General features: G+C 47.0%; 1 protein-coding gene across 4 annotated transcripts in view; it reads right to left on the bottom strand.

Annotated features, from left to right (window-relative positions):
• Window positions 1-26,363, bottom strand: part of PIR (pirin) — a 111,058-nt gene that overhangs the window by 47,341 nt on the left and 37,354 nt on the right. For all 4 annotated transcript variants that reach the window (XM_077889149.1, XM_077889148.1, XM_077889151.1 and 1 more), the window contains exons 4-5: window positions 22,681-22,764; window positions 19,010-19,216 (exon numbers count right to left, since the gene is read on the bottom strand). In XM_077889149.1, coding sequence (XP_077745275.1) covers window positions 19,010-19,216; window positions 22,681-22,764 — 291 coding nt within the window. The remainder of the gene's footprint in view (window positions 1-19,009; window positions 19,217-22,680; window positions 22,765-26,363) is intronic.

Raw genomic sequence — 26,363 nt, 5'->3', positions numbered from 1 at the left:
CTTTTCCTGATGATTAATTTCTTGGGTCTATTTCAGGTAGGTTCTCTCTCTGCCAATCACAAGGAAGAGCCATAATGAAGAAAACTTCACTAACTAGCTCAGGAGCCCCAATCAATAGAGGAAGATCTACTCCATAAGGCGTCCTTGTCAGGTCTAGTACACTTCCCACCAGGCTTCCCAATACCCTCGTCCTACTGTCACGGTCTACTGGGCTTTGCATGGAGGAGAAAAGCCATCAGCACAGAACCCTTTTCTCTATGACGAACACCTTCATACATACTCAAGAAACTCACTTCCAGACCCCTTGGCCTCTGAGTGGAGAACCATACCTTACTCTTTCTCCTGGAGATCTTAAGGCTTCAAGGAAGTGAAAAGTACATTTACCATATTATTTAAAGCAAAATTCCAGGGATACCTGGGTGGCTCAGCAGTTGAGTGTCAGCCTTCTGCTCAGGGCATAATCCCGGGGCCCTGGGATCGAGTCCCATATCGGGCTCCCCACAGGGAGTCTGCTTCTCCCTCTGCCTATGTCTCTACCTGTCTCTGTGTCTCTCCTGAATAAATAAATAAAATATTTTTTTTAAAGTAAACTTCCAATCTCATTGCTCAGAATAGGCTGATGCTCTTCAATGAAAGTCTTCTGTCTCCAATCCAAAGCACTCGGATTTCTGAGTTCTTGATTATTTTAAAGAATTCTGATAAGGAGTGGGAAAGATTAGTTTCCATCCTCAGTGCCAAAGGTATTGTGGGAGGATTAAAACCTTGTAATTATATTTTGACATATACATGAAGTGCTACATAAAGAATTAAGGAACACTTCGGCAAAATGCCAGCTACTCTATATGGGGTGAGAGAGAGAGCCAGGCAACATTTTTAACTTCTATCAACCATAAAGGATTTCAGGAAATCTCAAGCATCAAGCTGCCCAGCTGACCAAGAGTTTTGGACATAGTCAAATTATCCTCCAGTCTAGGGTCTACAGCATCTTATCTCTGGTGGCCCTGTTGTCAACAGTAACAGTAACACCTTCTGTTTGGGAAAGGGGTAGTGAGGAGAGAAGAGCTAAAGAGGAATGGGATAAAGATGCCAAGAGGACTTGCAGTCCTGACACTTAAGCAAAGGCATGTTAACTTTGAAACTGGACTTGGACTTCTTCACTCTTTGAGTCAGCATTATTGCCTCAAGTTGGGTTAGAGATGTTTTAATTTTTTGGAAAATTAAAACCAGAGGAAGAACAAATATCCATCCCTTATATGAATGACCCATCCATAATCTTTCCAAGGCAACAGTACAATAAAACCACAGCAACCCCCAAATATGCCAAGAGGGAGCCTTCTTATCCCTTGTCTCCTATCCATGAGTAACACGTTCCAAGGTTGAATCAGCAAATCTATTAACTGATGCTAGAATATTCCTCACAGGGCTTTATAATATTTTTAATCTCTATTAGTTACATTTGGTATTTACTAAGATGTTTTTAAGGGTTCTTGCAAGAAAGTGCATCAAGATGGGAAGCTATTTGGCAAAGATAAGATTTCACAGAGCACTGGGACGGATACCTCTGTGCAGATACGATTAAGGGGGAATTTATTATGGCACAGGGCATCTCCTATGTGATCGTTTACAGGACATTCTGGCCCAGTCAGGGGTATTTGCTTGCACAGACATATGCCCGAAGGCACCCTTTCCATATAGAAAGACAGAAAGGTTCATTCTGAAGCTTCCTTCCATGAAAAAGAGACAAGCATTCCCAAACTGCAAAGAGACACACTCAGCGAGTTTCCGCACCAGGGCTGGATGGTATGGCAAGGCAGAAGCACTGTGCAAATAAAGTGGAGCAAAATTCAGGAAACCTGAGTCTGGGCCTAGGTTCCTTCCACAATGAGCTGTGTGACCTTGAAAGGCTTTCATGTAGGTGGGCTGCAGCGTTCTCATTGACAAAGCGGTGGAAGAGTTGGACAGCGGATCTCTCCTGTCTCTTGCTGCCTGACATTCTGGTTCCAACAGAAGAAAAAGAAGAGTAGGTCTTGGCTGGATCTGAAGAGCATCTCACAGTATCATGAACTCTAACCTCCTGCTGCCCTAAGAACTGCATTCATAGCCTAATATACCGTTATAGCAATGAAAGAGGTGAATGAATGGCAAGTTTCCTGTCCAACTACTACAGAAATAGGCTGGAGATGGCCCCTGTGTTGTTTAGCCCAAAGCCTGCTGAAATCAGCTCAAATTCTCATGCACCCAACTTCTTTAAATATATTCCAAATAAACACATTTTTAGCCAGTTGGAGCCTACCTACTACACACACACACCCTACCAAGTGGCACCGACCACCTGCTAGCAAAAATGAATATACACCGAAGCTAGGAAAGTTCCCAAACTGCTGCTGCCCTTTCGGAGCACTCTGTCCAGAGGCCCTCTACCTGGTTGCTGAGCAACATCATCCAGCCAGGCAAGCCCCCTCTCTGATTTCCCCTATTCTCCCAGGAAGTCTCTTGCCCTATTTCCCTTCTGGGTGTGGCCTTGTGCCACCGTCTCCGAAGATCTCCAACCGGAAGGGACTTCCCTTCTCATGCAACCTTGTCCATGCACCACCCAAATAAAGTTTGTGTGTTATGGCCTCTCATGAACCTGTGTCTTCCTTGATCAACTTCCAAATCCCCACACTTACCACACCAAGCCATCTAAATAAATAAGTATACAAAAACGGGCTCCGCAAGTATTGACTATGGCCACCTCTCTATCCACAAACAAAAGGGGAGGTTCCCCTACTATTCAGCAATAGCTCTGAGAAACTAAAGAATTGACCAAATCAACCAAAGGGCTGGAAGCCCATGGAAGGGGTCGGTACTTATCCCCCATCAGGGCAAGTAAGAAGTGGTCAGCTCCTTAGCACGATAACTGGTGGGTCAAGATTCTCTTCTGAGCCCTTCAACCATCCATCTCTCCTCTTGGGCCTTCCCTGTCTTTAAAGTTGGGCAGCCCGGGTGGCTCAGCGGTTTAGTGCTGCCTTCAGCCCAGGGTGTGATCCTGGAGTCCCGGGATCGAGTCCCACGTCAGGCTCCCTGCAGGGAGCCTGTTTCTCCCTCTGTTTGTGTCTGTGCCTCTGTGTGTGTGTGTGTGTGTGTCTCTCGTGAGTAAATAAATAAAATCTTTTAAAAAATAAATAAAAATAAAGTTTCCACAGATTAAAAACCTGTTCTTGGCAGGAAATCTGATTTATGCTGGGTTGTGCCAAACTGGTAAAGACCTAGGAGCTTGTGGTGTGCAGCACAAAGTCTGGAGCCAGACATCTAGCCGGAATGCCAGCTCTGTCACTCAGGAGATGCACAGCTAATCTCGCTAAGCCTCGGTTCCCTCTCATTATGTTGTTGTAAGCATTTGTGAGAACCCAAGTTAAGTCACACGACGTGGCCTCCTCAGAGTCTCTCAGCCTCACTAGCTCCTGAGCCCCCGGCCCCCTCCTCACTGACTGGCTGCCCACACAGTGGTGGGAACCACAGAAGTTCCTGGGCTTGACCTGACAGGCCCACTGAGGCTCTGGATCCACACCCAGACTGGAAAGAAGATCCAAGCCACTGGATGCAGTACGTGCCTCCTCCTCAGAGGCTGCCTGAAGTGGCGAGGTGACACAGTCCAGGAGGAAGGGCATTAGCCCTAACAGGGCAAGCTTTGGCCAAAGGGGCATGGAAGATATGGAACTCTTCTTTTTCTCCATCGCAAAGTCCCGAGGTCCCATTTTCTGAACAGGCATCCTGCACCACCAAGTATCTGTCTCACTTCCCTTCTCCTTCACACTTGCTGCCCTGGGATTGTACGTAAGACCTGCCTTAGGTTCCGTTTTCCAGAGAACCCAAGTTAAATCGGTAGGAAGAAATTAATTAACTAATTAAAATAAAGGGAGGCCTGGGTGGCTCAGCGGTTGAGCATCTGCCTTTGGCTCAGGGCGTGATCCTGGTCCTGGGATCGAGCCTGCATTGGGCTCCCTGCGAGGAGCCTGCCTCTCCCTCTATGTCTCTGCCTCTCTCTCTGTGTGTCTCTCATGAATAAATAAATAAATCTTTTTAAAAAATTAATTAAAATAGGGGATCCCTGGGTGGCTCAGTGGTTTAGCACCTGCCTTCAGCCCAGGGCATGATCCTGGAGACCCAGGGTCGAGTCCCACGTCGGACTCCCTGCGTGGAGCCTGCTTCTCCCTCTGCCTGTGTCTCTGCCTCTCTCTCTCTCTCTCTCTCTCTCTCTCTGTGTGTGTGTGTGTGTATGTGTCTCATGAATACATAAATAAAATCTTTTTAAAAAATTAATTAAAATAAAATATTAACCCCAAAAAATCAAGAGGAAAAAAACTGATGCATGTAAAGCACTCAGAACTTCACTGTCCAATACAATTGCCACTAACCAGGAGACTATTGAGCACATAAAACATGCGTGGTGAGAATGAAGACGTGCTGTAAGTGTAAAATTCACATTAGATTTCAAAGACTTCATACAGGGGCGCCTGGGTGGCTCAGTGGTTGAGCCTTTGGCTCAGGTCGTGACCCCGGGGTCCTGGGATCGAGTCCCACACCGGGCCCCCCGCAGGGAGCCTCCTTCTCCCTCTGCCTGTGTCTCTGCCTCTCTCTGTGTGTTTGTCATGAATAAATAAATAAAATTTAAAAAAACAAAGGCTTTGTACAAAAATGTAAAATATCTCATTATAAACTTACATTGAGGGATCCCTGGGTGGCGCAGCGGTTTGGCGCCTGCCTTTGGCCCAGGGCGCGATCCTGGAGACCTGGGATCGAATCCCACGTCAGGCTCCCGGTGCATGGAGCCTGCTTCTCCCTCTGCCTGTGTCTCTGCCTCTCTCTCTCTCTCTCTGTGACTATCCTAAATAAATAAATAAAATATTTAAAAAAAAAAAAGATAAACTTACATTGACTACATGTTGAAATAACAATATTTTGGATAACTGGGTTCAAATATACAATTAAAATTAATTTCACCTATTTCTTTTTACTTTCTTTAAAATGTGCCTGATTATTTTAGATTACATGTTGCTTCCATTACATTTTTATTGGACAGCTCTGACTTAGAATTTAGTACCCTATGAGTCCACGAAAGATGTTAGTCATTTTTATTCCCTTCCCAAGAAGTTCTAGAGATTTGCTGTCAATAGAGCCTAATGATAAAAGAGTGTGGGAACAGAAAGGGAGACAGGGAAAAGGGAGAGAACAAATACTTATTAAGTACCCATAATGTCATTAGGCACATTATCTATCATACAAATAACTTGGGGCCTATTCATTACTATCCCCATTTTGCAGATAAGGAAGGGCTCAAAAGAAGTTTCCCAGGGTCACAGAGACATTAAACAAGAGAGCTGAAAATTGGACCCAGCTCTGCTTGACTCCACAGTCCATTCTCTTTTCAATCTATCATACTGTCAAAGGATTGGCTCTAATGGTATGGTATGGTTTCAATAATTAAGGTTTTTTGACATATGTTAGGGCTTCCTAGAATTCCCTTAATCACCTAGGAGGTCAACTACACTAACCAAGTTAAAAGCTGCTGAACACAAATAAATCAATCAGTATCTCCCCCACCCCTTCCCTCTTGCTTTGAATGCAAGAAATGGAATTCAATTGGTCCATGGGACATGGTCATCATACATCCATGACAGCCCCCTTTGTTTTTTATTTTTCCTCATTCAATCCTATTCTCCCACTGGCTGTTAGTTGAGCATACATAATGAACATCCTTTCAATAATCCGCTTCATATGTTTAATTAGATATACAGGCATCCTGGAAAAGTGTTGTGTGCAAAACTGTTTTCTTGTTCTGATTTATGCCACATTATTTCCTGAAACCTAATAATGTAGATATAAGTAAATATCTATTGTTTCTGGCAGCTACACCATGTTCCATCATATATAACCATCACATCCTATTTATGAGTGGGGACACGGATATCGCCTGAGTCCTTTTCACCACCCACGATGCTGAGATGATCAATGTCATAGGTCTACTTGTTGAAGTTCTGCTGGAGTAAATATCCAGGAGTGGAATTGCTAGGATACTCCATAGTCACCGTTAGCTTCACTAAGTAACCAAGAAACGTCAGCTCATTCTCCACGATGAATACAGTTAGTCACCTGCCATGCACGAAGCTATTTCTTCCCATCCTTGCCACACTTGACAATACTCAATTTTCTAACTTTGACCAATCTGAAGGGTGTCAAGTGGTAGCATATTATTTGAATTTACACTCCTCTGCATATTGGTTAAAAGGACATCTCTTCATATTCTTATCAGCCTTCAATAGTTGGGTGGAAGATTTTCTTTTTTTAAAAAAAAAAGATTTTATTTATTTATACGAGAAACAGATAGAGAGAGAGGCAGAGACACAGGCAGAGGGAGAAGCAGGCTCCATGCAGGGAGCCCGACGTGGGACTCGATCCCGGGTCTCCAGGATCACGCCCTGGGCTGAAGGCGGCGCTAAACCGCTGAGCCCTCCGGGCTGCCCAGATTTTCTTAAGACCCAGTACCTGGAGTTGCCACCGACACAAGCATCTGACTTTTCAAGAAGGCAAGAATGTTTCAGCTCAGAGGGCAGAGGCAGTATGGACACATGGCTTTGTTCTCCCAGCCTTATTAATGCTCTGGACTGACCACATCCATCAACTTTCTGCAGATATAACCGCTCTAGCACTTAGAGATTTGGTTGTACAATGAAATCTCATGGAACTAGGGCTGGTATTGCAATAAACGGGTCTCTTACTACCTTCTGGGACTACCTCTAAAGTGAGACAAAGGAGAACTGGTGTAGAAAGAATTCAAGTTTGGCAGTCCTGATGGAGCCACATCCAGTCCAGGTGACAAGCCAGGCTGCGGTGCTTATAAAGGACAAGAAAATCTGTACTCCACCCCACCTGCCCCAGCCAAGCAAAGCAGAATTAAAGTTGGGTAAGGATGCTTTGGAATTTTATTTAGCATGTAATTAGATATTATAATTTCTTTTGACTTGGTTTATAAAGGCAAGAGGTCTTAGATCAGGTGTTTAGATTTATTAGAAATTTGATGAGGTGAGAGATAAGTGTTCAAGATTGGAACATTTTAATATTTAGGTAATTTTTATGCTACCCCTTGGGTTTCTCACACACCTGTCAACACGGTTGGGAATAATTCCACAGGGAACTAGGATAAGGAGCCTATAAGGTGTAGCCTAGAATACAGTGTGCTTTGGTATTAATTTAATGAAAATACTCACTATACTCATTTCAGACCCTTCTGGGGGTAGAATTTATCCCAGAGAGCTGAAGTTAGTTAGGCAGGAGGTGCAGGGTGGGGGGGAAGTCACTGCTAAATATCAAATCCAGTAAGTTAACAAAACAACATGCTGAGGAATACTGAGGGGAGCCTCCAGACCCGTCCCTAATGTCCCAGCTGCTCTCTGCCTTCCTTACTTACCCCTGGGGGTGGAGGAGAGAGGGAAGGGTTGGGATCCAGTTGGTAGGGCAATTCAAGGATCTGAGAACGCTCGGCTAAGCTGTGTTTGTTTTCTTTCTTTTCTTTCTTTCTCTCTCTCTCTCGTAATTTTTTTATTGGGGTCCGATTTGCCAATATATAGTAGAACACCCAGTGCTCATCCCATTCGGTGCCCCCCTCAGCGCCCGTCACCCAGTCACCGCATCCCCCCACCCACCTCCCCTTCCACTACCCCTTGTTCGTTTCCCAGAGTTTCCCTCTCTCCTTCTGCCATGAGGTAAGAGGTCAGCCTCTGAAAGGGATGCCTGTGACTGTAAGCTCCACCTGGACATGTTTAATGAAACACAGGAAGTATTAAAAGCTCAACAGATGTCAAGAGACAAGTCATGTGCCCCCATCCAGACTTTACTGGTAATCAAGATGATACTTGGGTCCCCAACTGGCTAACTCCGCAGGGTCTAAGTTCAACTCACCCTGAGTTTGGGAGGGGAAGAGGTGATAATGACCTCTTGGTCCTCTTCTCTACCTCAGCACCCTACATCTGACTTCCACCCAATTCAGTCCTCTTCTGCTTTGGTCTGGCTGACAGACCCTGGCAGTTAAAACCTATGAAAGCATGTGATCACAGCCACCAGAAACCCTCGCTCAAAACGTCGTTGGCGCTGATCAGTTACAGATGGCCTTGAATCAGCATCTGATGCTGGGAGGGCCAAGCCTCGGCAGGGCCTCGGAGACACTCGAAATCCCCAAGGCCCACAAAGATAGACGTGGTCCGGACTCCTGACAAGCCGAGCTGCTGCAGCCAGGCATGGGTGCTGGGGGAGTGGGGGGGACCTGGCCAGGAAGACTCAACCCACAGAACCTCTTGGTGGTGGTGACGGGGTGGTGCGAGGAGAGTGGGGTCATGAGAAAACACTTGGGAAGAGAGAAGATGGAGAAAGGCACAAAAATCAATGCTGGAGCAACCAGGATGGAGTAGAAAAGGTGGAAGGTTCTTTATCTTCCTCCTTTTCCCAACCCAGCTCTCTCTCTCTCTCTCTCTCTCTTGCTCTCGCTCTCGCTCTCTCTTGCTCTCACTCTCTCTCTCTCTAGTGGATCCCTCCTTGTCATCAAGGAGCAGTGGGGGAGAGGGAGGCAGCATTTGTTCTCAGAGCCTATGGATGAGAGGAAAACTGGCCACCAGCAGTTGTTTGAAGGTGGTGGGAAAGAAGAGCCTTGTGTTCCAGACTTCAAAAATGATTTCCTGTAAAAGGACGCATCTAACCTCCTCCAGTTTCTATGTATAATTGGACCAAGAAAGAAAAATTTGGGCCACTGTGATTACCTTCCATGATATCGAAAATGACCATCTGTACGGAAGCAAAGAGAACAAGGGGGCTTTAAGATTTCACAAAACAGAGGCAAATTATCATTATTTTATTCTTCGATGGACCTGGACAAACTGGATCTTCATGAATTCATGTTATATTCCAAATGTGACAGCTCTATTCTCAACACAGATGACTCCCACAGATAAGGATATGAGACACTGTATCTTTGGGATTTTGCACTGTTGTAGTTTTGATCAGAGAGAGATAAAGAGAGAGAGGGCAGAGAAGACCAAAGAGCAGTTATTCGAGGTGAAACATGATTGCTATATTCAAGATACTTCTAAAGACAAAAGAAAATGAAATTGAAAAGTTAAAAAAAAGAGAGATACAGGGAAAGAAACTACCAGAAAAGTTTCACCTGGTAAAGATGATGATTTTTCCCATTTTTGTGCTTCAAACACTGAACATAATGCTTTGAAGGGCTTCCTAAGGTATTGAGGTATTCCACTGGATATTTCCACACCTTTAAGCAGAAACAGTTTATAAACGCCTCTGTGGCTTCATGCTGTCTCCTCTGGACTGTCTAGACCCTTTCCATCCTTCTTTGGCACGTCAGCTAGCTCCTTTAGACTTGGGCCTGCTTTTCCCGAACTTTCAGATTGGGCCGAGCCTCCAGTCTACACCGCCTTCCCCTAAAGCCACCATGTTCCCCAGCCTGGTGACTCAGCACAGTATACGAGTGTTAGCAGTCGATGTGTCCGTCCCTTCAGCTGTACCCTTCCAGCTCCTTGATTTCTTTTTTAAAAATATTTTATTTATTTATTCATGAGACACAGAGAGAGGCAGTGACACGGGCAGAGGAAAAAGCAGGCTCTCTGTGGGGAGCCCAACATGGGACTTGATCCCAGGACCTTGGGATCACGACCTGAGCCAAAGGCAGATGCTCAACCACTGAGCCACCCGGGTGCCCCAGCTCTTTGATTTCTTTCATCTTTTTCCTTCATGCCTTCACAGGGTCTTGCACACAGTTGGCCCTCAATACATACTTGGTGAGCTCAACCAAAGCCACACGACTATAATGGCATAGATACCTTTCTGGGAAATCCTTCCAATTCCCCACCGCCAGGAATGGGAAGATCTGACCATTTCCTAATCTCATTTTACTAAGACAAGGGAATACTAAAGAGCCCAAGGACACGCAGTGGATGATGAGAAGGGCTCCCTATGGTTTTAAGACCACAACATACTCCTCCTTTAACAGAGTAAACCCTATCAGTGATTTAGGGCCCATGTGAGTTGAAATTTAACAATTCTTGTCCATCTTGGAGTACTTATACTGACCCATAGGAGCAGAGTTCTTAAAGCTTCATGTAGGGGCACCTGGGTGGCTCAGTGGTTGAGCATCTGCCTTCGGCTCAGGGCGTGATCCCGGGATCGAGTCCCGCACTGGGCTCCCCACAGGGAGCCTGCCCCTCCCTCTGCCTGTGTCTCTGCCTCTGTGTGTCTCTCATGAATAAATAAATAAATAATCTTTTTTTAAAAGGTTTTGTGTAATCAGAATTATATCTGACACCAAATTTCCTCACCACCTTTCATTCTGAGTTGGGCCAAACTGTTCATAAGCTATGTGACCCTGAGCACCTGTGGTTTGGTCAAAAGAAAATACTGTGTTGGTAGCTATCAGTAGCATAGCTTTATACATGCCAGTGCCAGTCTTTAAAATACTGGCATTTACCTCATTTACATCCACAACAGCTCACCTTCCAACGCAACATGCAAGGGCCTCTGAAGCTCTCTGAAGCGATCCTGGACTTTCTGCTCTGCTAGAAAACAATACATAATGTGTCCCTGGGCAAAGACTTACTATATATCCTAGAAGTCCAGGCCTTGACAACCATACGAGCGACGATAATGATGTAAAGTGTCCACTCACCTTTCTTGAAGGTAACACCTTGTTTTTTTTTTTTTATGGCTTTTGTCACACTCTTACTCTAACTGTCCTTGCTAATCTGTAATCCTGATTACCAAGGGCACAGGATATAACCTCGGATTTAAAAGCACACCTATCCATTCTTCCCTGATGGCCGCAAAAGGGCTTGTCATCGCCACTGGAATGTGCTTCCTAGGTCAGCGGGGACATCATGGAGGAATGATAACATCTGGCACCCTTTGTGCACACCAAGAATGGTATTTCTGGGGTGAATGGACCGCCCCGGGCAAGGGCAACCTTTTGTACAGCTGATTTGAGCAAATCCTGACCACTGTTTATTGGAACATTCCTAACTGCAAATGAAGTGCCAACTATGGCTGCCTACCACAGGACAAGTCTTTGAAGTTGCTGGATGCATTTCTTTGGTGTCCTCCTCTTTACTAAACAAGACCAACAGACCTAATTGTGCCTATTCCCAACACTGAATCAGAACCAAGTTTTGCACTTGTCTGTGGAATGATGCCGATCGTCTGCTCGGGCTACATGGCCTATGTTGGGAAGTTCCTACAGGACGGGCGGCTTTATGAAATTTAAGAGAAGACCGCACACGACACTCTACCCTACTTTATCCTCAAATAGTGCTATTGCCAACCCTGGGAGGGGGGATACAGGGATACGTACATACAGCCAAGGTCAACTGTAGGCAAAATCCAGGAGTAGACAGACGTGGTCTTCACTTTCCCTCTGACCCAGTATTTTGCACCATCTCCTTTTGCCCTGTCACACCCCCACGAGGGTCTGGTTGTCCATGCAGCCTGCCATCACGATCCCCAAATTAGTTATCCCACTCCTACTACCCACACCTTCCACACCAACCGTTCTAAGACATGACCCCTGCCCCGTCTCTTTTGTTTCCCTCGCTTTAGGCACACAAGCAAAATCGATTGTCCCTCCTCAGGACTCCCATGGAAGTTTCTCATACCGCTGGCCTCCCCTTCCACGTATCATAGTATGCCTCCGATGTGTGCCAATTCCCCTTCCTCCACTAGCTTGTGACCTTATTTGAGGACAGTGCTGGGTTCTTATTCACATATCTCCAGGGCACTGCCCGATGCGCACACAGCTGGTGCCTAATGACTGAACAAACAGCTCACAGAGCAATGGGACACATGGATTAAATAACGGTCAGTCCCCACATCCCATGGGCTGTGATGCTAGACAGCTGTGTAGATCTAGGGCAGCTGAGAAGGCTTCACTGAGGAGAAGGCCACAGGCTGGACCTCAGTGAACAGAAGAGGTGGAGATGGTGAAATCCTCAAGTTCATGTTTCTACCGGTCTGTACTTCACTATGTCCTTTCCTGGCAAATGCTGCTGCCCTCGCCCTGTGTCAAGTGGAGACCAGAGGGGCGCTCAGGGGGTGAAGCATCTGCCTTGGCTCAGGTCATGATCTCAGGGTCCTGGGATCGAGCCCCACGGGGAGCCTGCTGCTCCCTCTCCCTCTGCCCCTCCACCCCTACTTGTGTTCTCATGCTCTGCTCACTCTCTCTGTCTCAAATAAATAAATAATCTTTTTAAAAAAAAAAAAAAGTCCTTAAAATAAATACTTTCTCTGTGTGGTTGTGTTGCCGCTATCTTTATACAAATTTGAAGGTGATTTGTTTCTGCTTGTTTTTGAGTTTAAGATTTGGGTTTTTTTTTCTTTACTGGTTTAACTTGATATTGTAAATATGCAAACATTGACATCTTTGAAAACTGAAAAGAAAAAGGCCTATGGAGAGAAGTATTAGTTGCTCCTTACTCCCTACCCTCACCCAAAGGGAACCAGTTTTAAATATCCAGTTTTTAAGGCTATCACAGAGTGGTCTGACTTATAGATAAAATAAATGAACAGAGAAGCCTTTGGAAGGGACGATTCCTTTCGGGGCAGGTGTCATTCTCCCTCTGCTCACTCTCTGGGGCAGCTGAAGCCCGTTCTCGCAAGTCCCTTTTGTCAGGAACACACCATGCCACTGCCAACCTCTGCCCCCGGGAGAATATTCCTCATTCCTTTTTGAGCCAGACCCATGACCCTGTTGGCATACTTCAACTGCAAAAAAAAAAAAAAGAACGAAAGAAAGAAAGAGAAACTGTGCCTGTGCTGTTTTCATGATTTAATAGTTTTTTAAATGCTGCTTTGAGAAGCTGTTCTGAGCTTGGGAAGGAAAGAGAGGCCTCCCATGGAGGGGCCAGCTCTCCCCACATCACCAAGTGAATGGAAGCAAGCTCAGAAAGGCAGAGGAACATGGGTATGCTGAGAAGTGGGGGTCAGCTGTTAAGTCTGCAAGATGCACTTAAAATGTGCCAGATACAATCAAAGGGTTCAAATTATCCCAGAAATAGAGAAATAGGTACAATGCAAAAATGTTCTAAGTGTAGTGTCCAGTATTATGATTGTCAAAACCCCACTCCCGTTTGGACGTGCTATCAAAGTACTTCCCTGAAAGCCACACAAACTATATATATACTTTTTTAATATATAAAATATGTTTTATATATTTTAGCATATATTATATTATTTTATATTTTTATATTAAGTTACCTGTTTTATATATTTAATATATAAATAACAAAATAAATAAATATATTTTTTAATCCGATTAAGGTAGAAGGAATACTGACAAAATTGTATACAAAATTGTATACAGTGTTTGAAATGACATTCTGCCCTTAAAGTTTCCTGGATGCAAACAAGGGCTGGAAAATGTGGTGGGCAGCTCTTTCCAGCCCTGGTATGGGAAGAAGTATGTGTGCGCACCAACGGCCTGCTACACAGCCGGAAAACTCCCATGAGCTCTCTGCCTCGGAGGTAACACTCAGACTTGGTTATAAATCATGTGCCAACCCACAATCAACACAGTCTGATTAGAAGGCAGGTTGCTTTTTGGTGGAGAGACTTGCCCGAGGGACACAGGGTGCCTGCCCGAGTGAAGCCAGAGCCAGGAAGGGGGACAGATCCAGCAGGGATGCACCGAGAGCTGGTAAATCTGCCCCCCACCCCGCCATAGAGATCAAGCCACACCTTGAAAACCCACAGAAAAGGAGCTAAAGCAGAGAAGACCCCCAGGCCTCCACACGTCTGCCCATCCTTGTTGTTACTGCTTGAATTTAAGAAACCTGCAGGGAACAATTTGGGTCTTGCAAAACAGCCTAGTATTCACATTTAAAGATGAAAAATCATTCTTTCTTAATTTCCCTACTTCCTAATCCTTAAGTAGTTTAAAAATGTAATTTAACCAATTTTACTGTTCTCTCAACTTTTTAGTTAGCTCATATTACGCTTACTACAGTCATTCTTCTTTTTTTAGGATTTTATTTATTTATTCACGAGAGACAGAGAGAGAGGCAGAGACACAGGCAGAGGGACTCAATCCCAGGACCCCGGGATCACGACCTGAGCCAAAAGCAGATGCTCAACCACTGAGCCACCAGGTGCTCCTACTGCAGTTATTCTTAACCCCTAGATTGTCTACCTTCTTACTACTTCACCCATTTCTCATATTCCAGTATTCATCGACATTTTAGTGATTTCACTTATGCACCTAGAAAACATTTATTAATTGTCTTGTAGGTATCAGGCACTGTTTCAGGCATTGGGGCGCCGTGATAAGGTCTGAGTGAATTACACGAGACGCTTGGCCAATGCTTTTTGGAAAGTGAATCTTGAAAATTGTGATGATCGCCCAACACATGGATATACAACCTGCCCATCAGAAGGAAGATCCTGGGGGCCTGGGTGGCTCAGTTGGTTAAGTGTCTGCCCCTGGCTCAGGTCATGATCCCAGAGTTCTGGAATCCAGCCCCTAGGGCTCCCTGCTCAGCGAGGAAACTGCTTCTCCCTCTCTCTCTGCCCGGTGCTCCCCCTGCTTGTGCTCTGTCAAATAAATCCGTAAAATCTTAAAGAAAAAAAAAAAGAAGGAAGATCCTTTTTGATATGTCTATAGGCCACATGAACACTGTGCAAAGCTTCTGCAAAGTAAAAGCAGCAACCACTTAGAGCTTATTCTGCACCACATATTGTTCCCAGTTCTTTACACATCCTCTCAGTCCATTTTACAGATGGGAACACTTGGGCCCAGCAAGCTTAAGTGATCTTTCTTAAGTTACTCAGTGGTGGAGCTGGCCTTGAACCCAGGCAGCTTGGCTCCAGATTGCCTTTCTCTGACCCCCATGGGACTGAGGCCTCCTTAAGGTCTGTTTCTGACACAACGGAATTTCAGATAGCAGGAGGCCAGGAGAGGCATTCGTTGGAAGACTTATATTCCTGAGAGAACTGGCAAGAGACATCGCTGATTGGCTGCCAGATAAGGATGGAATGGGCTTTGGAGAATTTCATACTGTCATGAAATAAACATGTGATTTTGACCTTCCAGAAGTGACAGAAACTATGCAAAATATCCCATTTTTATCCTTTCCTCCTTTCAGCCTTCGCTTGAGATCGTGATGTTCTGACAGATTTTTGCTCAAAATTGGCTGTGGTTTCCCAAGGGCTGAGACGCATACAATCTGGGAATAGGGGCACATCTATCTTTCAGACCAAAAAAAAAGGACAGTTGTGCTGCTTGCAAAAGCTCTTAACACCTTGCACAGAACCCCCTCACCTTTTTTATGGGCGTCGAAACTAAAGTCCAGAAAGGGTAAGTAAGATCTGCCAAAAGCCACGGAGCTGAACATCTTCTCTACGCACGTAATCAAGTTGTTCCTTGTGAGGAGTCAAGCTCCTGTGACTTGGATCCCACAGTCGCCACACATGTGACAAACAGTGGTCCCTGGACCGCAGCATTCGCATCATCTGGGAGCTGGTTAAAGATACAGACTCGCAAGGCACCTGGGTGACTCAGTTGGTTAAGCCACCGGTTAAGCATCTACCTATGGCTCAGGTCAAGATCTCGGGATCCTGGGATGGAGCCCTGCATCAGGCTCCTCGCTCAGGGGGGAGTCTGCTTCTCCCTCTCCCTCTGCTGCTCCCCTTGCTCTAGCTCTCAAATAAATAAAATCTTTAAATTCCATCTTGCAGGCCACCTGGGTGGCTCAGTTAAGCATCGGACTCTTGACCTCAGCTCAGGTCTTGATCTCAGGGTCATGAGTCCAAGCCCCGCCCAGCATGGAGCCTACTTAAAAAAAAAAAAATTGCAGACTCAGGCCTCACCCAAGCTGCTCAAGCAGTCTGCTTTTTAACAAGCCTCCTTCCTCCCCCACAGAATCCGTATGAATAAAGTTGGAGAAGTGCTGGGATGGTCACTAACTCAGTTTTCTAGATATTTTAGTCACAGGAGGGGAGCTGCGGCTGACTGCATATTGGCTAGAAGCACATCAATCTCTTGAAAGGTATCTTCCTAGCCTCTCCTTGTACTTGAACTTAAAATTATCTTCCCGATGCAAAACAATCTTCAGTTTGATTTAAGGTAGATCTAGGCTTTGAAGTCTCAGTCATTCCTTGGTGAGCAGATATTAAGGCTTCAGATGTAAAAACCATGTTTCTTATGAGACCTAGAAAGAAATGGCCAAGAGTTCCCCATGACTCTTGGCCATTTACAGTGGCCTGCTGGGGTCTTTTCTTCAGAGCAGGTTAAATGCCTTTCCCGAATCCCAGCAAGTCCCTCTGGCACAGACAGCAAACATAAATGTCAGCCCAGCTCCTGCCTAAGTTAAGGTGAAGCAATCAAAACAATAATAGGAACAGCTATGCTTATATGGTGCTTACAGTGTGGCTGGTGCTGTTTTGATAGCTTAAATGTATCAAAAACTCACTTAGTCCTCACAGCAACCCTACGTTATAGATGAATACAGTGAAGCACGGAGAGGTTGGTGGCTTTCCCGAGGCCACACAGCTAATTCAAGGTGGGGATTCTAATCCAGGCGGGCTGTCTCCGGAGGCCCTGCTGGTAACCATAGCATCACACTGCTTCTCAAAATTCAAAATAATGCTGCCCAGGGTTCCAAGAGCCCCTTATTAAAATGCTCTCTTACTAAAGCCTGATCATGTACCTAGGAGAATATAGTTCACTTCAGAGATTTTACTCACCAAAAAAGAAACAAAGAGAGGCCCTCAGCCACTAAGACGTTGTTTTACAAAGTTAAAACATTAACTCTGGTCTCTCCTTCTTGGTTGTGATCGCGAGACCATGCGGTCTGCTGCTTGGAAGTACTTTACAACGTCCCTTTGCCTGTAACTGGAACCGGTTCCAACATTAAAATTGCATGGTGTTTTCTATAAATGAGAAGCAGTTGTGAATTCCAAGGATTCGTGACAATGCTGGCTCTGCTTATCTATTAAATCCGCGGTCTAATTTCTCTTTTTAGCTGCAGACAGCTCTTTTTCTAAGTGAAATCTTAAGGGCCCTTCCAATATACATGACTGGGCAAAGCCCCGTGCTCTGGAGTGAAGAGGGGAAAATCTCCTGACCTCCACCACCCACCCCAGGAGCCCCTGAAGGCCCAGCCCTAGAGTCCTGGAAACACAGGATGAAAAACCCCAGGAGCTGAAGGGAACTCTTGACATATGTTTGTAAAGGGCACTGCCCGACATTCAGCCAAACAGAGACGGGCTCCAGAAATACGGTGAAGGGCCACGTTTCCAACTGCGAAGTAAGCCGCAGGCCTGAGAGGGGTAGCGACCAAAGTCACTTACCCATGCTTAAAGGAGAGCACACTTTGATCTTTATTCTTCAGTGACTTCTGTGTGCTCTGGTGACACAAAGCAAAGGGGACGCATACGTCTAGGCCTGGCACAGGTAAAGAACTGCGGGTAGAGGGCCGGGGATGAAAACGCTGGGAAGTCCCAGCCAATAATCCTGCCCAACCTGTTAACGGCGACGTGCATCCCACTGAGTGGCTGGCTGGCAGCCACTGCCAAGCCATTGTCGCCCTGGGTGAGAGAAACGGCATTCAGATGTACAGAAATTAGTACTTAATACAGTCTCAGGTGCTGGCCGCCCACAGGGAGAATGGCAGAGTGGGTCCACTATGCCCATGCTCTCCACTCCAGGTGGCATTGGTGCAACTGGATGCCAGGGCCCCTCCAGATCCCCTAGGAACCCTTTTAACCATTTCTGCACCCCCAGCCCAAACTCAATGGCCATTAGGTAATGACTTCGAATAAGAGAACAGGAAAGGCCAGCTCCCCTGCCCGGGGTGGGTCTGGATGACCGGAAGGCACACTGAACCTTTCAGAGTCCCTGTCCTCTTTGGGACTTCGCCTGACACCACACCCTCGCTGGACTCCCTTCCCTTCCCCATCCCGGTTCCCCTAGAAGTTCTCTAGGGGCACTTCCTTGACAATCATTTGCACATGAACTCCCAGCTCAGGGTCTGCCTCTGGGAGACGCCACCAAAGAGACCCCATGACCTGGCTCACTACCCACTAGCACAAATCACGTGGCGTCCCCAGTGGCAGTTCTGGTGTGCAGTTAATTAGCACAGTACTCACCACACCCTTTTCCTGCCATAAATGTGTCCATGATCTTTAAGCCTAAACTGGTCTTCTTTGATTAAAAACGATGGACCCTAATCCTAAATATTATAAAGTCTCTGTTGAGAAGAATGTTCAGGGCATGGCACGTGTGGATTAAAGAAGTGTTCAAGTTAAAAAAAAAACTTTCTATGACGTAGCAGTGTACTTTCCTTACTAAGCTGGGCATAAATGATTTAAATAAATCTTCAGGCAGTGGGGTTGGTTTCGGTGTCTGTCTCTCAAAGGTCACAAACTTGCACAACCAAGGAGCTACAGAACTATATGATAAGTGAAAGGCTCACAAGCCTGCCAAGATAGGCCTTGAAAATTGCTTTCTGGGGCACCTGGGTGGCTCAGTGGTTGAGCGTCTGTCTGCCTTTGGCTCTGGTCATGACCCCGGGGTCCTGGGATCGGGTCCCACGTCAGGCTCCCTGCGTGGAGCCTGCTTCTCCCTCTGCCTGTGTCTCTGCCCCTCCCTCTGTGTGTCTCTCGTGAATAAATAAATAAAATCTTTTTTAAAAAAAGGAAAGAAAGAAAACTGCTTTCTGGCATTTTTTATATGAGCTTGCTTACTTGTAGTTCCCTAACTCTATGGATTTGCATGTGGCAAAAAAAAACGTCTGGGTTCCCTTGGATTCCACTTCTGACAACTTTGTTTTTGTTTTTTTTTTTTTTCACTTCTGACAACTTTGAAGCATGTCCATCCCGTGGGACGGGAATTATGATCAACCCAGTGAGATCTGGTGACCCCCATGGGGCCAGCCTCACTGACCGCACACGTGGACTTTCACAAACACGTAACGACACGGCTCACCTTTATTCCCAGGGCTTCTCCAGAAATGACGGCAACTGTCACACCATCCTTACTGGGTTTGGGGATTTCTTTACTTTTCAGTTCCTGGTACTGAGGCTCCACCATCTTCTCTGAGCTGCGCAAATTAACCCACAGCTGTAGGCCGTGGGCTGGCTCCTCTGAGCAAGGCATCTCGGCGTGCAGAATGCCCCGGCCCGCAGTCATCCACTGCAAACAGCAGACCAACAAGAAGGGAATAGGTAACCCAGGCTCTGCCAAGTCTGCAGGTGGGGCAGGTATGTCACGAGGGCTAAGCCGGGCACCTTACAGGTGCTGCTTTCAGGGTCCCAGGGCGTCAGGGGGAACGACAGGGCCTCAATGACAACCGCTGAAGCCATTTCCAGGATTCCAAATGCCTCGCAAGCTTCCTCATTTGAACTCCAAGCATCGGACCTGGAACTCAACCCCGAGTGTCGGACTGAGCTCCGAGGTGGGGAGCTGCGGGCGGCCAGCGGCCCGGGCACCTCTCTCGGGAGATGCGCCCCGCGGGTAAGGAACACGACTGGGCTGGGGGAGAAGCCAACCAGCAACGCGGTGACAAAGGAGACCTCGGCCGGTCCAACGCGGACCTCTGGCCTCGCACGAACCTTAGGATTGCCCCAAACTCGGATGAGGTGACCAAGCTTCTCTGTCCCCACCCCGGCAAACCATGAACTGTGCCCCCCCATGGGGAGCGGCCCGGGAGAGGCCGTCGGTGCTGCGGAGGGCGGTGCCTGGACGGCCGCCGTGCTCGGGGCACCTGGAGGACACCTGCGCGGACCTGCAGGTGCCGCCGCTCCAGGCCCGGGCACGGAGCCCTCACCACCCGGCGGGGCAGTAATTGCCTCGGCGCCGTGTCTTGTTTTAGGGACGCGAGCCTCAGGCCTGGGGGCGAAGGGTCGGACCGTGGCAGCCAGGCCGTGAGCCGGGGCCGGCCCCAGAGACCCTGCGACGAGGGACTGAAGCGCAAGTGTTCGCTTCGGAGGTGCAGCGGGAAGCCCCCGCGAAGGAGGAGAGAGCGAGCTCGGCAGGGGAGGGAGCCCAAAAGGGGCGCGAAGAGCAGGTGACACCTGCGGGCGCCCGGGGCTCGGTCCCCAAGGGGCGCGGAGAGGGGCTTGGCGCTCTCCCCGCCACCCCCAGCCCTCCGGGACAGGCGCCCCTCGGGTGTCCCTTCCCCAGCACAGCCGGCGGCCGAGCGCCTGGGACGGACAGCCACGGGGACTGCTGCCACCGGGACGCGGACGGGGGCGGAGGGCGAAGGCGCAGGCCACCAACCGCGTCTTCCGGGCGGCCCTCGTGGGGACAGAAACCCCTCCCCAGTCAAAGCGCCCTTGGTAGGGATCCCTGGGTGGCGCAGCGGTTTGGCGCCTGCCTTTGGCCCAGGGCGCGATCCTGGAGACCCGGGATTGAATGGGCTCCCGGTGCTTGGAGCCTGCTTCTCCCTCTGCCTGTGTCTCTGCCTCTCTCTCTCTCTCTCTCTCCGTGTAACTATCATGAATAAATAAATTTAAAAAGAAAAAAAATTTTTAAAAAAAAGCGCCCTTGGCACAGGCCCGTCACCGGCACCGCGGCGGGGTGGGGGCACCACAGGCTTCGAGAGGCCGCACCAAACAGCCTGCCTCCTCCAGGCAGCTCTCCTGAGGCTGCACCCTTCGGGCGGAGACCCAGGCAAGGAGTCAGAAGCGAGCAAGGGCAAGAGGAAGGGAGTCCACGGACAGGGAACCGCAGGGGAAAAGCCTCTGAGCATATCAGCTCCCAGATGGGAAAGAAGGCCAGCACGTAAAAAAAAAAAAAAAAAAAAAAAAGAAGGCCAGCACGTATTTCCGAGTTTTCTTTCTGTCACTAAGTCTAAATAGATTTCCGTCTTCCATTTGCTCAGACTGATTAAACCTTCTAATTAGAGGGGTCCGCGAACGACAGCCCAGGGGCCTAGACCCAGCCTGCCACCTGATCCGGTACGTGAAGTTTCGCTGGCACACGCACGTGCCCGTTCAGTGCCATCCTGTCTGCCTGCTTGCATGCTGTGGAGGCAGGGTGGGTGGTTGCCACGTAGGGGACCACCTGCCCCACAAAGCCTCAAATATGTGCTCTCTGCTTATTACCGAAAATATGCGCTGAGGCCTGCTCTCTCACAACGTGAAGATCTCAGCGCCCCTCCACGCTGCGCTTCCTCCAACTGACAGCAGCTACTGGTGCATCTCAATGACTTGGCCTCCTGTTCCTTTCCCTGTTTCATTCACAGTTCGTCTCTCCATATTTTCAACCTACTTTTCATACCTTGTTTATCCTTTTTTAGATATGACCAAGTTTGGCAGGAACTTTTCTTTTTTTTTTTTTTTAATTTTTATTTATTTGTGATAGTCACAGAGAGAGAGAGAGAATGAGGCAGAGACACAGGCAGAGGGAGAAGCAGGCTCCATGCACCGGGAGCCCGATGTGGGATTTGATCCTGGGTCTCCAGGATCGCGCCCTGGGCCAAAGGCAGGCGCCAAACCGCTGCGCCACCCAGGGATCCCGGAACTTTTCTTAATATGTACAGCCCATCCATTGGATTTGGAGGGGGAGAACAGATTTCTCCTTTCAACCCCACCATTTGCTAGCTCTGAGGCCATGGATATCTTTTTTTTTTTTTTGACATCTTTAAATCCCAATTCTCTCATTTTAAAAATGAGGTAGAAAGAATACTTACCTTATAGAGATTATGCACATGAAAATGCTTTCAATTTCATGTTCATTGAAACACCACAATTCAAATCTGTGCAGTTAAAACTCCACACAATATGTAAATAACCCCAGAAAATTCTTGACGTAGGGTTCAGCCTCACAAACCCAGCAAAGAATACCGAAGAGTTTCCTAGGGATTCTAATGTCTCAAATAAGCCTAGGATGATGGCAAGATTTGCATCATGATCTTAAATGGCAACATCTACCCCTGCAAAGAAGTTGGAAGACAGAGAGTAAATTGTCACAGGGCACCGGGGTGGCCCAGTCGGTTAAGTGTCTGACTCTCAGTTTCAGCTCAAGTCATGATCTCAGGGTTGTGGGACTGAGCCCTGCAATGGGCTCCTCCCTCAGCTCAGAGTCTATTTGAGATTCTCTCTCTGCCCCTCCCCCTGCCCTCTCTCTCTCTCTCTCTCTCTCATAAATAAATAAATATATAAAATCTTTTAAAAAAGTAAATTGCCACAAATGTAGCAGAAAGGTCTAGAAAGATGAGGACTGGCACACTGGATTTGGCAATGGGGACATCTGACTGACCACGGCCTGTACAGGTTCAGTAGAGGTTTGCGTGGATGTTGAGAGAGGCCAACCCTGATTTCTGAGAGTGAAGAATGAAATGGGCGATGAGGAACTTATGACAATCATCCTTTTTTTTTTTTTTTTTTTTTGACAATCATCCTTGATTGTGCTTTTGAGAAACCGAAGAGAAAGACTAGTTGGGAACCTAAAAGTGACTGAGGGGGTCAAGGAAAGCTTGAGAGGTGAATACCAAAGACCTATGCAGGCTTGTATGGTGAGTGGAAGGAGCCACAGAAAAGAAGAGGTCAAAAATTTAAGAGAGAGAAAGTGGGAATGTACTGGAATTGGGCGAGAGCAAGCATGCACCCCCAGAGACTATTACACCGTCAGCAATTCCTTGTCGTTGGCCATACCTGCAGGTCTCCTGGGTTCATCTGACCAACATGTCCACAGAAGTCTTCATGGGCCATGCTGCCGCCTTCCAGGAGGTAGGATACCTTTGACAAAACAAGCAGAAGAAAAAGTAGGTGTTCGGCAGCTGTGAGGAGTGGTTGACTTGAAACTGTGTTGAGGCCAGTGTCGGGAGCAGCTGAGACAGGAGCGTGGGCGGAGGGAATGAATCTGAGGGCAAGGGCCATGCTAGCCCATGCAAGGTCTCAGAGAATTTTAAATAGGACCCCCTTCCTCCGCGTAGATGCGGCCCTGAGTGTGCCAGAGCTCACAGCCAGGTGACAGAAGCCCCCACTTGTCCCCTCGGCCTGCAGATGGGTCCCAGAGCTCAGGGTGCAATAGAGGCAGCTCCCGTTGAAATAGCAGGGCCGTGTTACCAAGGCCATGTTCACCCGGGTGTGTGGGACGACAGATCCCAGGTCTCCACGCCTTTCCCTAAAAGCTGATTTGAGAAATGCAAAGGCAGTGTATTCCCAACACCAGACATACAAACTCACTTAGGTGCTCAATAGACACACGTAAAATGTCAAACGGATTCATATAAATTAAAGTCAACTTTTCCGGGGCATGTCCATACTAAATCTAAGAATGGCAAGAAATTGCGTTGTCAGGCAGAGTAGCTCCTAGCCACGTCTAGCTATTTAAGTTTAAACTAATTTTTTTGGTATATTTTTTATTGGAGTTCGATTTGCCAACATAGAGCATAACACCCAGTGCTCATCCCGTCCAGTGTCTCCCTCAGTGCCTGTCACCCAGTCACCCCAACCCCCGGCCCACCTCCCCTTCCACCACCCCTTGTTCGTTTCCCAGAGTTAGGAGTCTCTCCTGTTCTGTCTCCCTCACTGATATTTCCCACTCATTTTCTCTCCTTTCCCCTTTATTCCCTTTCACTATTTTTGACTGTCCCCAAACGAATGAGACCATATAATGATTGTCCTTCTCCGATTGACTTACTTCACTCAGCATAATACCCTCCAGTTCCATCCACATTAAAGCAAATAAAGTGAAACAAAACTAAAAATCCAGCTCCTCAGTTGCACTGGCCACATTTCAAATGCCAAACTCCTGGCTCTCCCCTTCCTCTTCTGCAATCAGCCTGCCCAGAGAAAGCGAGTGCCTCTGGGAGAGGCCAGCCCCCACGGCAGTGACCTTCACGGGTCCGGCACAGCCAGTGAGATCTGAATAAAGTCTAAGTTTTGCTCGCAATTCAGTATTTGGAAGCTCAGCCACGTGCAGATGGAAGCCACATTCTCTACCATCAGCTTTATCAGAAATAAGGTAGTCTTTTGTGTCTGCCATCTTTCTTATTCTTTTATGGTCTCCAATGGCTCAGAATTCATGCTGGGAAGTTAGGCCATCATTTATTATGCCTCCTCAGACCCCAAACAAAGGGGAATTAAAGACCTGCTACCATCAAGTTGTTGAAATCTTATATTGTAGCCTTATAATAAACCCCCTTTGTCGTGAGCCAACTTTATAGGATGCCAGTTCCTGAAACCAAAGACTTACACAGAGCACTTATGACAGTAGAAATCAGGACTGCCTGATAGGAGGACTCTCCGTGTGGCATCCTGCCAAGCAACGACATGGAGGTACACCATGTACAGAGTGGCCTCGGCAGCAACCTCTACCCCAGGTGACAGGCAGACAGCTACGGAAATTGGAGGTTCTAGGTTGTGACAGCTAATTTCAGGTGTCAACTTCACTGGGCTAAGGGATGCCCAGATACATGTAAAGCATTACTTCTGGTTGCATCCGTGAAGGTGTTTCCAGAAGAGATTGGCATTTGAGTCAGTAGACTGAGTAAGGAAGACTGCCCTCACCAGTGTGGGTGGGCATCATCCAATATACTGGGGGCCCCAACAGGACAAGAGGCAGAAGGGTGAATTCCTCCCCTTTCTCCTTTAGCTGGAACATCTAAGGTCTCCTGTCCTCAGACATCGGAACTCCTAGTTCTTGACCTTCAGATGCTGGCATTGACACCAGCAACAACCCCTGTCCCGTGTCCCGTCCCCCCGTCCCCTGTCCCCAATTCTCAGACCTTCGGCCTCAGACTAAATTATGCTACCAGCTTTCCCAGTTCTCCAGCTTACAGAGGGGAGATCGTGAGACTTCTCCACCTCCATAACTGTGTGAGCCAACTCCTATAATAAACCTCCTCTTGTACATCCATGACAGCGATTCCAAATCAGTGGAGCCAGGATGCATTTTCTGATAAACAGTATTGGAACTGACTGACCATATGAGAAGAGAGAGTAAGCCTCCACTATATATGGAAATGTATTCCAAGTGGTTAAAGATTTAAATGTTAAAAATAAACTTCTGAGATTTAAATCTAAGAAGACAAAATGTCAGCACAAATCTGTCTTTGCAATTTATTATAGCAGCAAGAAGACAGAACAATCGGATGACGGGCCTACTAGGGCACACTTACCTAATTATGGTACAGCCATACAAGAGAATATTATACAACTGTTAAAAAAGTGATGTAGGGCAGCCCGGGTGGCTCAGCGGTTTAGTGCTGCCTTCAGCCCAGGGCATGATCCTGGAGACCCGGGTTCGAGTCCTGCGTCGGGCTCCCTGCATGGAGCCTGCTTCTCCCTCTGCCGCGTTCTCTCTCTTTCTCTCTCGCTCATTAATAAATAAATAAATAAGTTTTTTAAATAAATAAATAAGTGATGTAGAGCTCTATTCACTGACCCAGAAAACCAAAATACTATTTTTTTTAAAAATTTTATTTATTCACAAGAGACACACAGAGAGAGAGAAGCAGAGAAACAGGCAGAGGAAGAAGCAGGCTCCATGCAAGGAGCCCGACGTGGGACTCGACCCCAGGTCCCCAGGATCAGGCCCTGGGCTGAAGGCTGCGCTAAACCGCTGAGCCACCTGGGCTGCCCCCAAAAATACTATTTAATCAAAAAAAGCAAGTTACCGACAGCAATTTTATTTAAAGAGGTTCACATACAATGATGAGTTTAAATGGGTTCATTTAAATAAAATTGTATCCCGTCATGTTAGGGTTTGCGTGGAGATGCCTGGACAGACACACCAAAATGTGGACAGTGGTCATCTCCAGGTAGTAGAATTGCAAGTACATTGTATTATATCCTCATCCCACTTTTCTGATAGTTTGGGTCTTCCTGCAATGAGTAGTTTACTTTTTTTACAACGGAAACAACTCTTTTATTTTGTGAAAATATAAAGATGCTACCGCTCACCGATGAATGAAAAGAAGTGACCTGCTTTCTTCTGCAGAGATGCTGGTGAATATTTCTTCCCTCTTTAGGTGAACTGGGGCTGGCCAGGAAGGCGGTGAGACAGAAGGGAAAATACAAAGAATTGGAAGAATAACACCATACAATGTGAGAGGACCATGCAGCGAGCTGCAATGTTGCTAGGCAGAAAAGACCTGGAATTATTATTATAGAGGCCAAACTAGGAATGAAGTACTAAGGACCTCATACGAAGCTTACAAATTAAAGAGGACAAATGAAAAGCTTCCAATTCTCAAACAACCAAACTAGAAGGAACAGTGTCTAGAATTGCTTTTCCTTTTCCTGTTTATGCAGGCATTTTTGATTAAAATAACTGCATAATAAAGGCAATTTTCATTCTGTTTGGGTGAAGCTTTGAGTTCTCAAAGGAG

The sequence above is a fragment of the Canis aureus genome, chromosome X (assembly GCF_053574225.1).
Source record: "Canis aureus isolate CA01 chromosome X, VMU_Caureus_v.1.0, whole genome shotgun sequence".
NCBI classification, from domain to species: domain Eukaryota; kingdom Metazoa; phylum Chordata; class Mammalia; order Carnivora; family Canidae; genus Canis; species Canis aureus.
The sequence above is the reverse complement of the archived record's forward strand: the minus strand, read 5'-3'. Positions and strand labels throughout refer to the sequence as shown.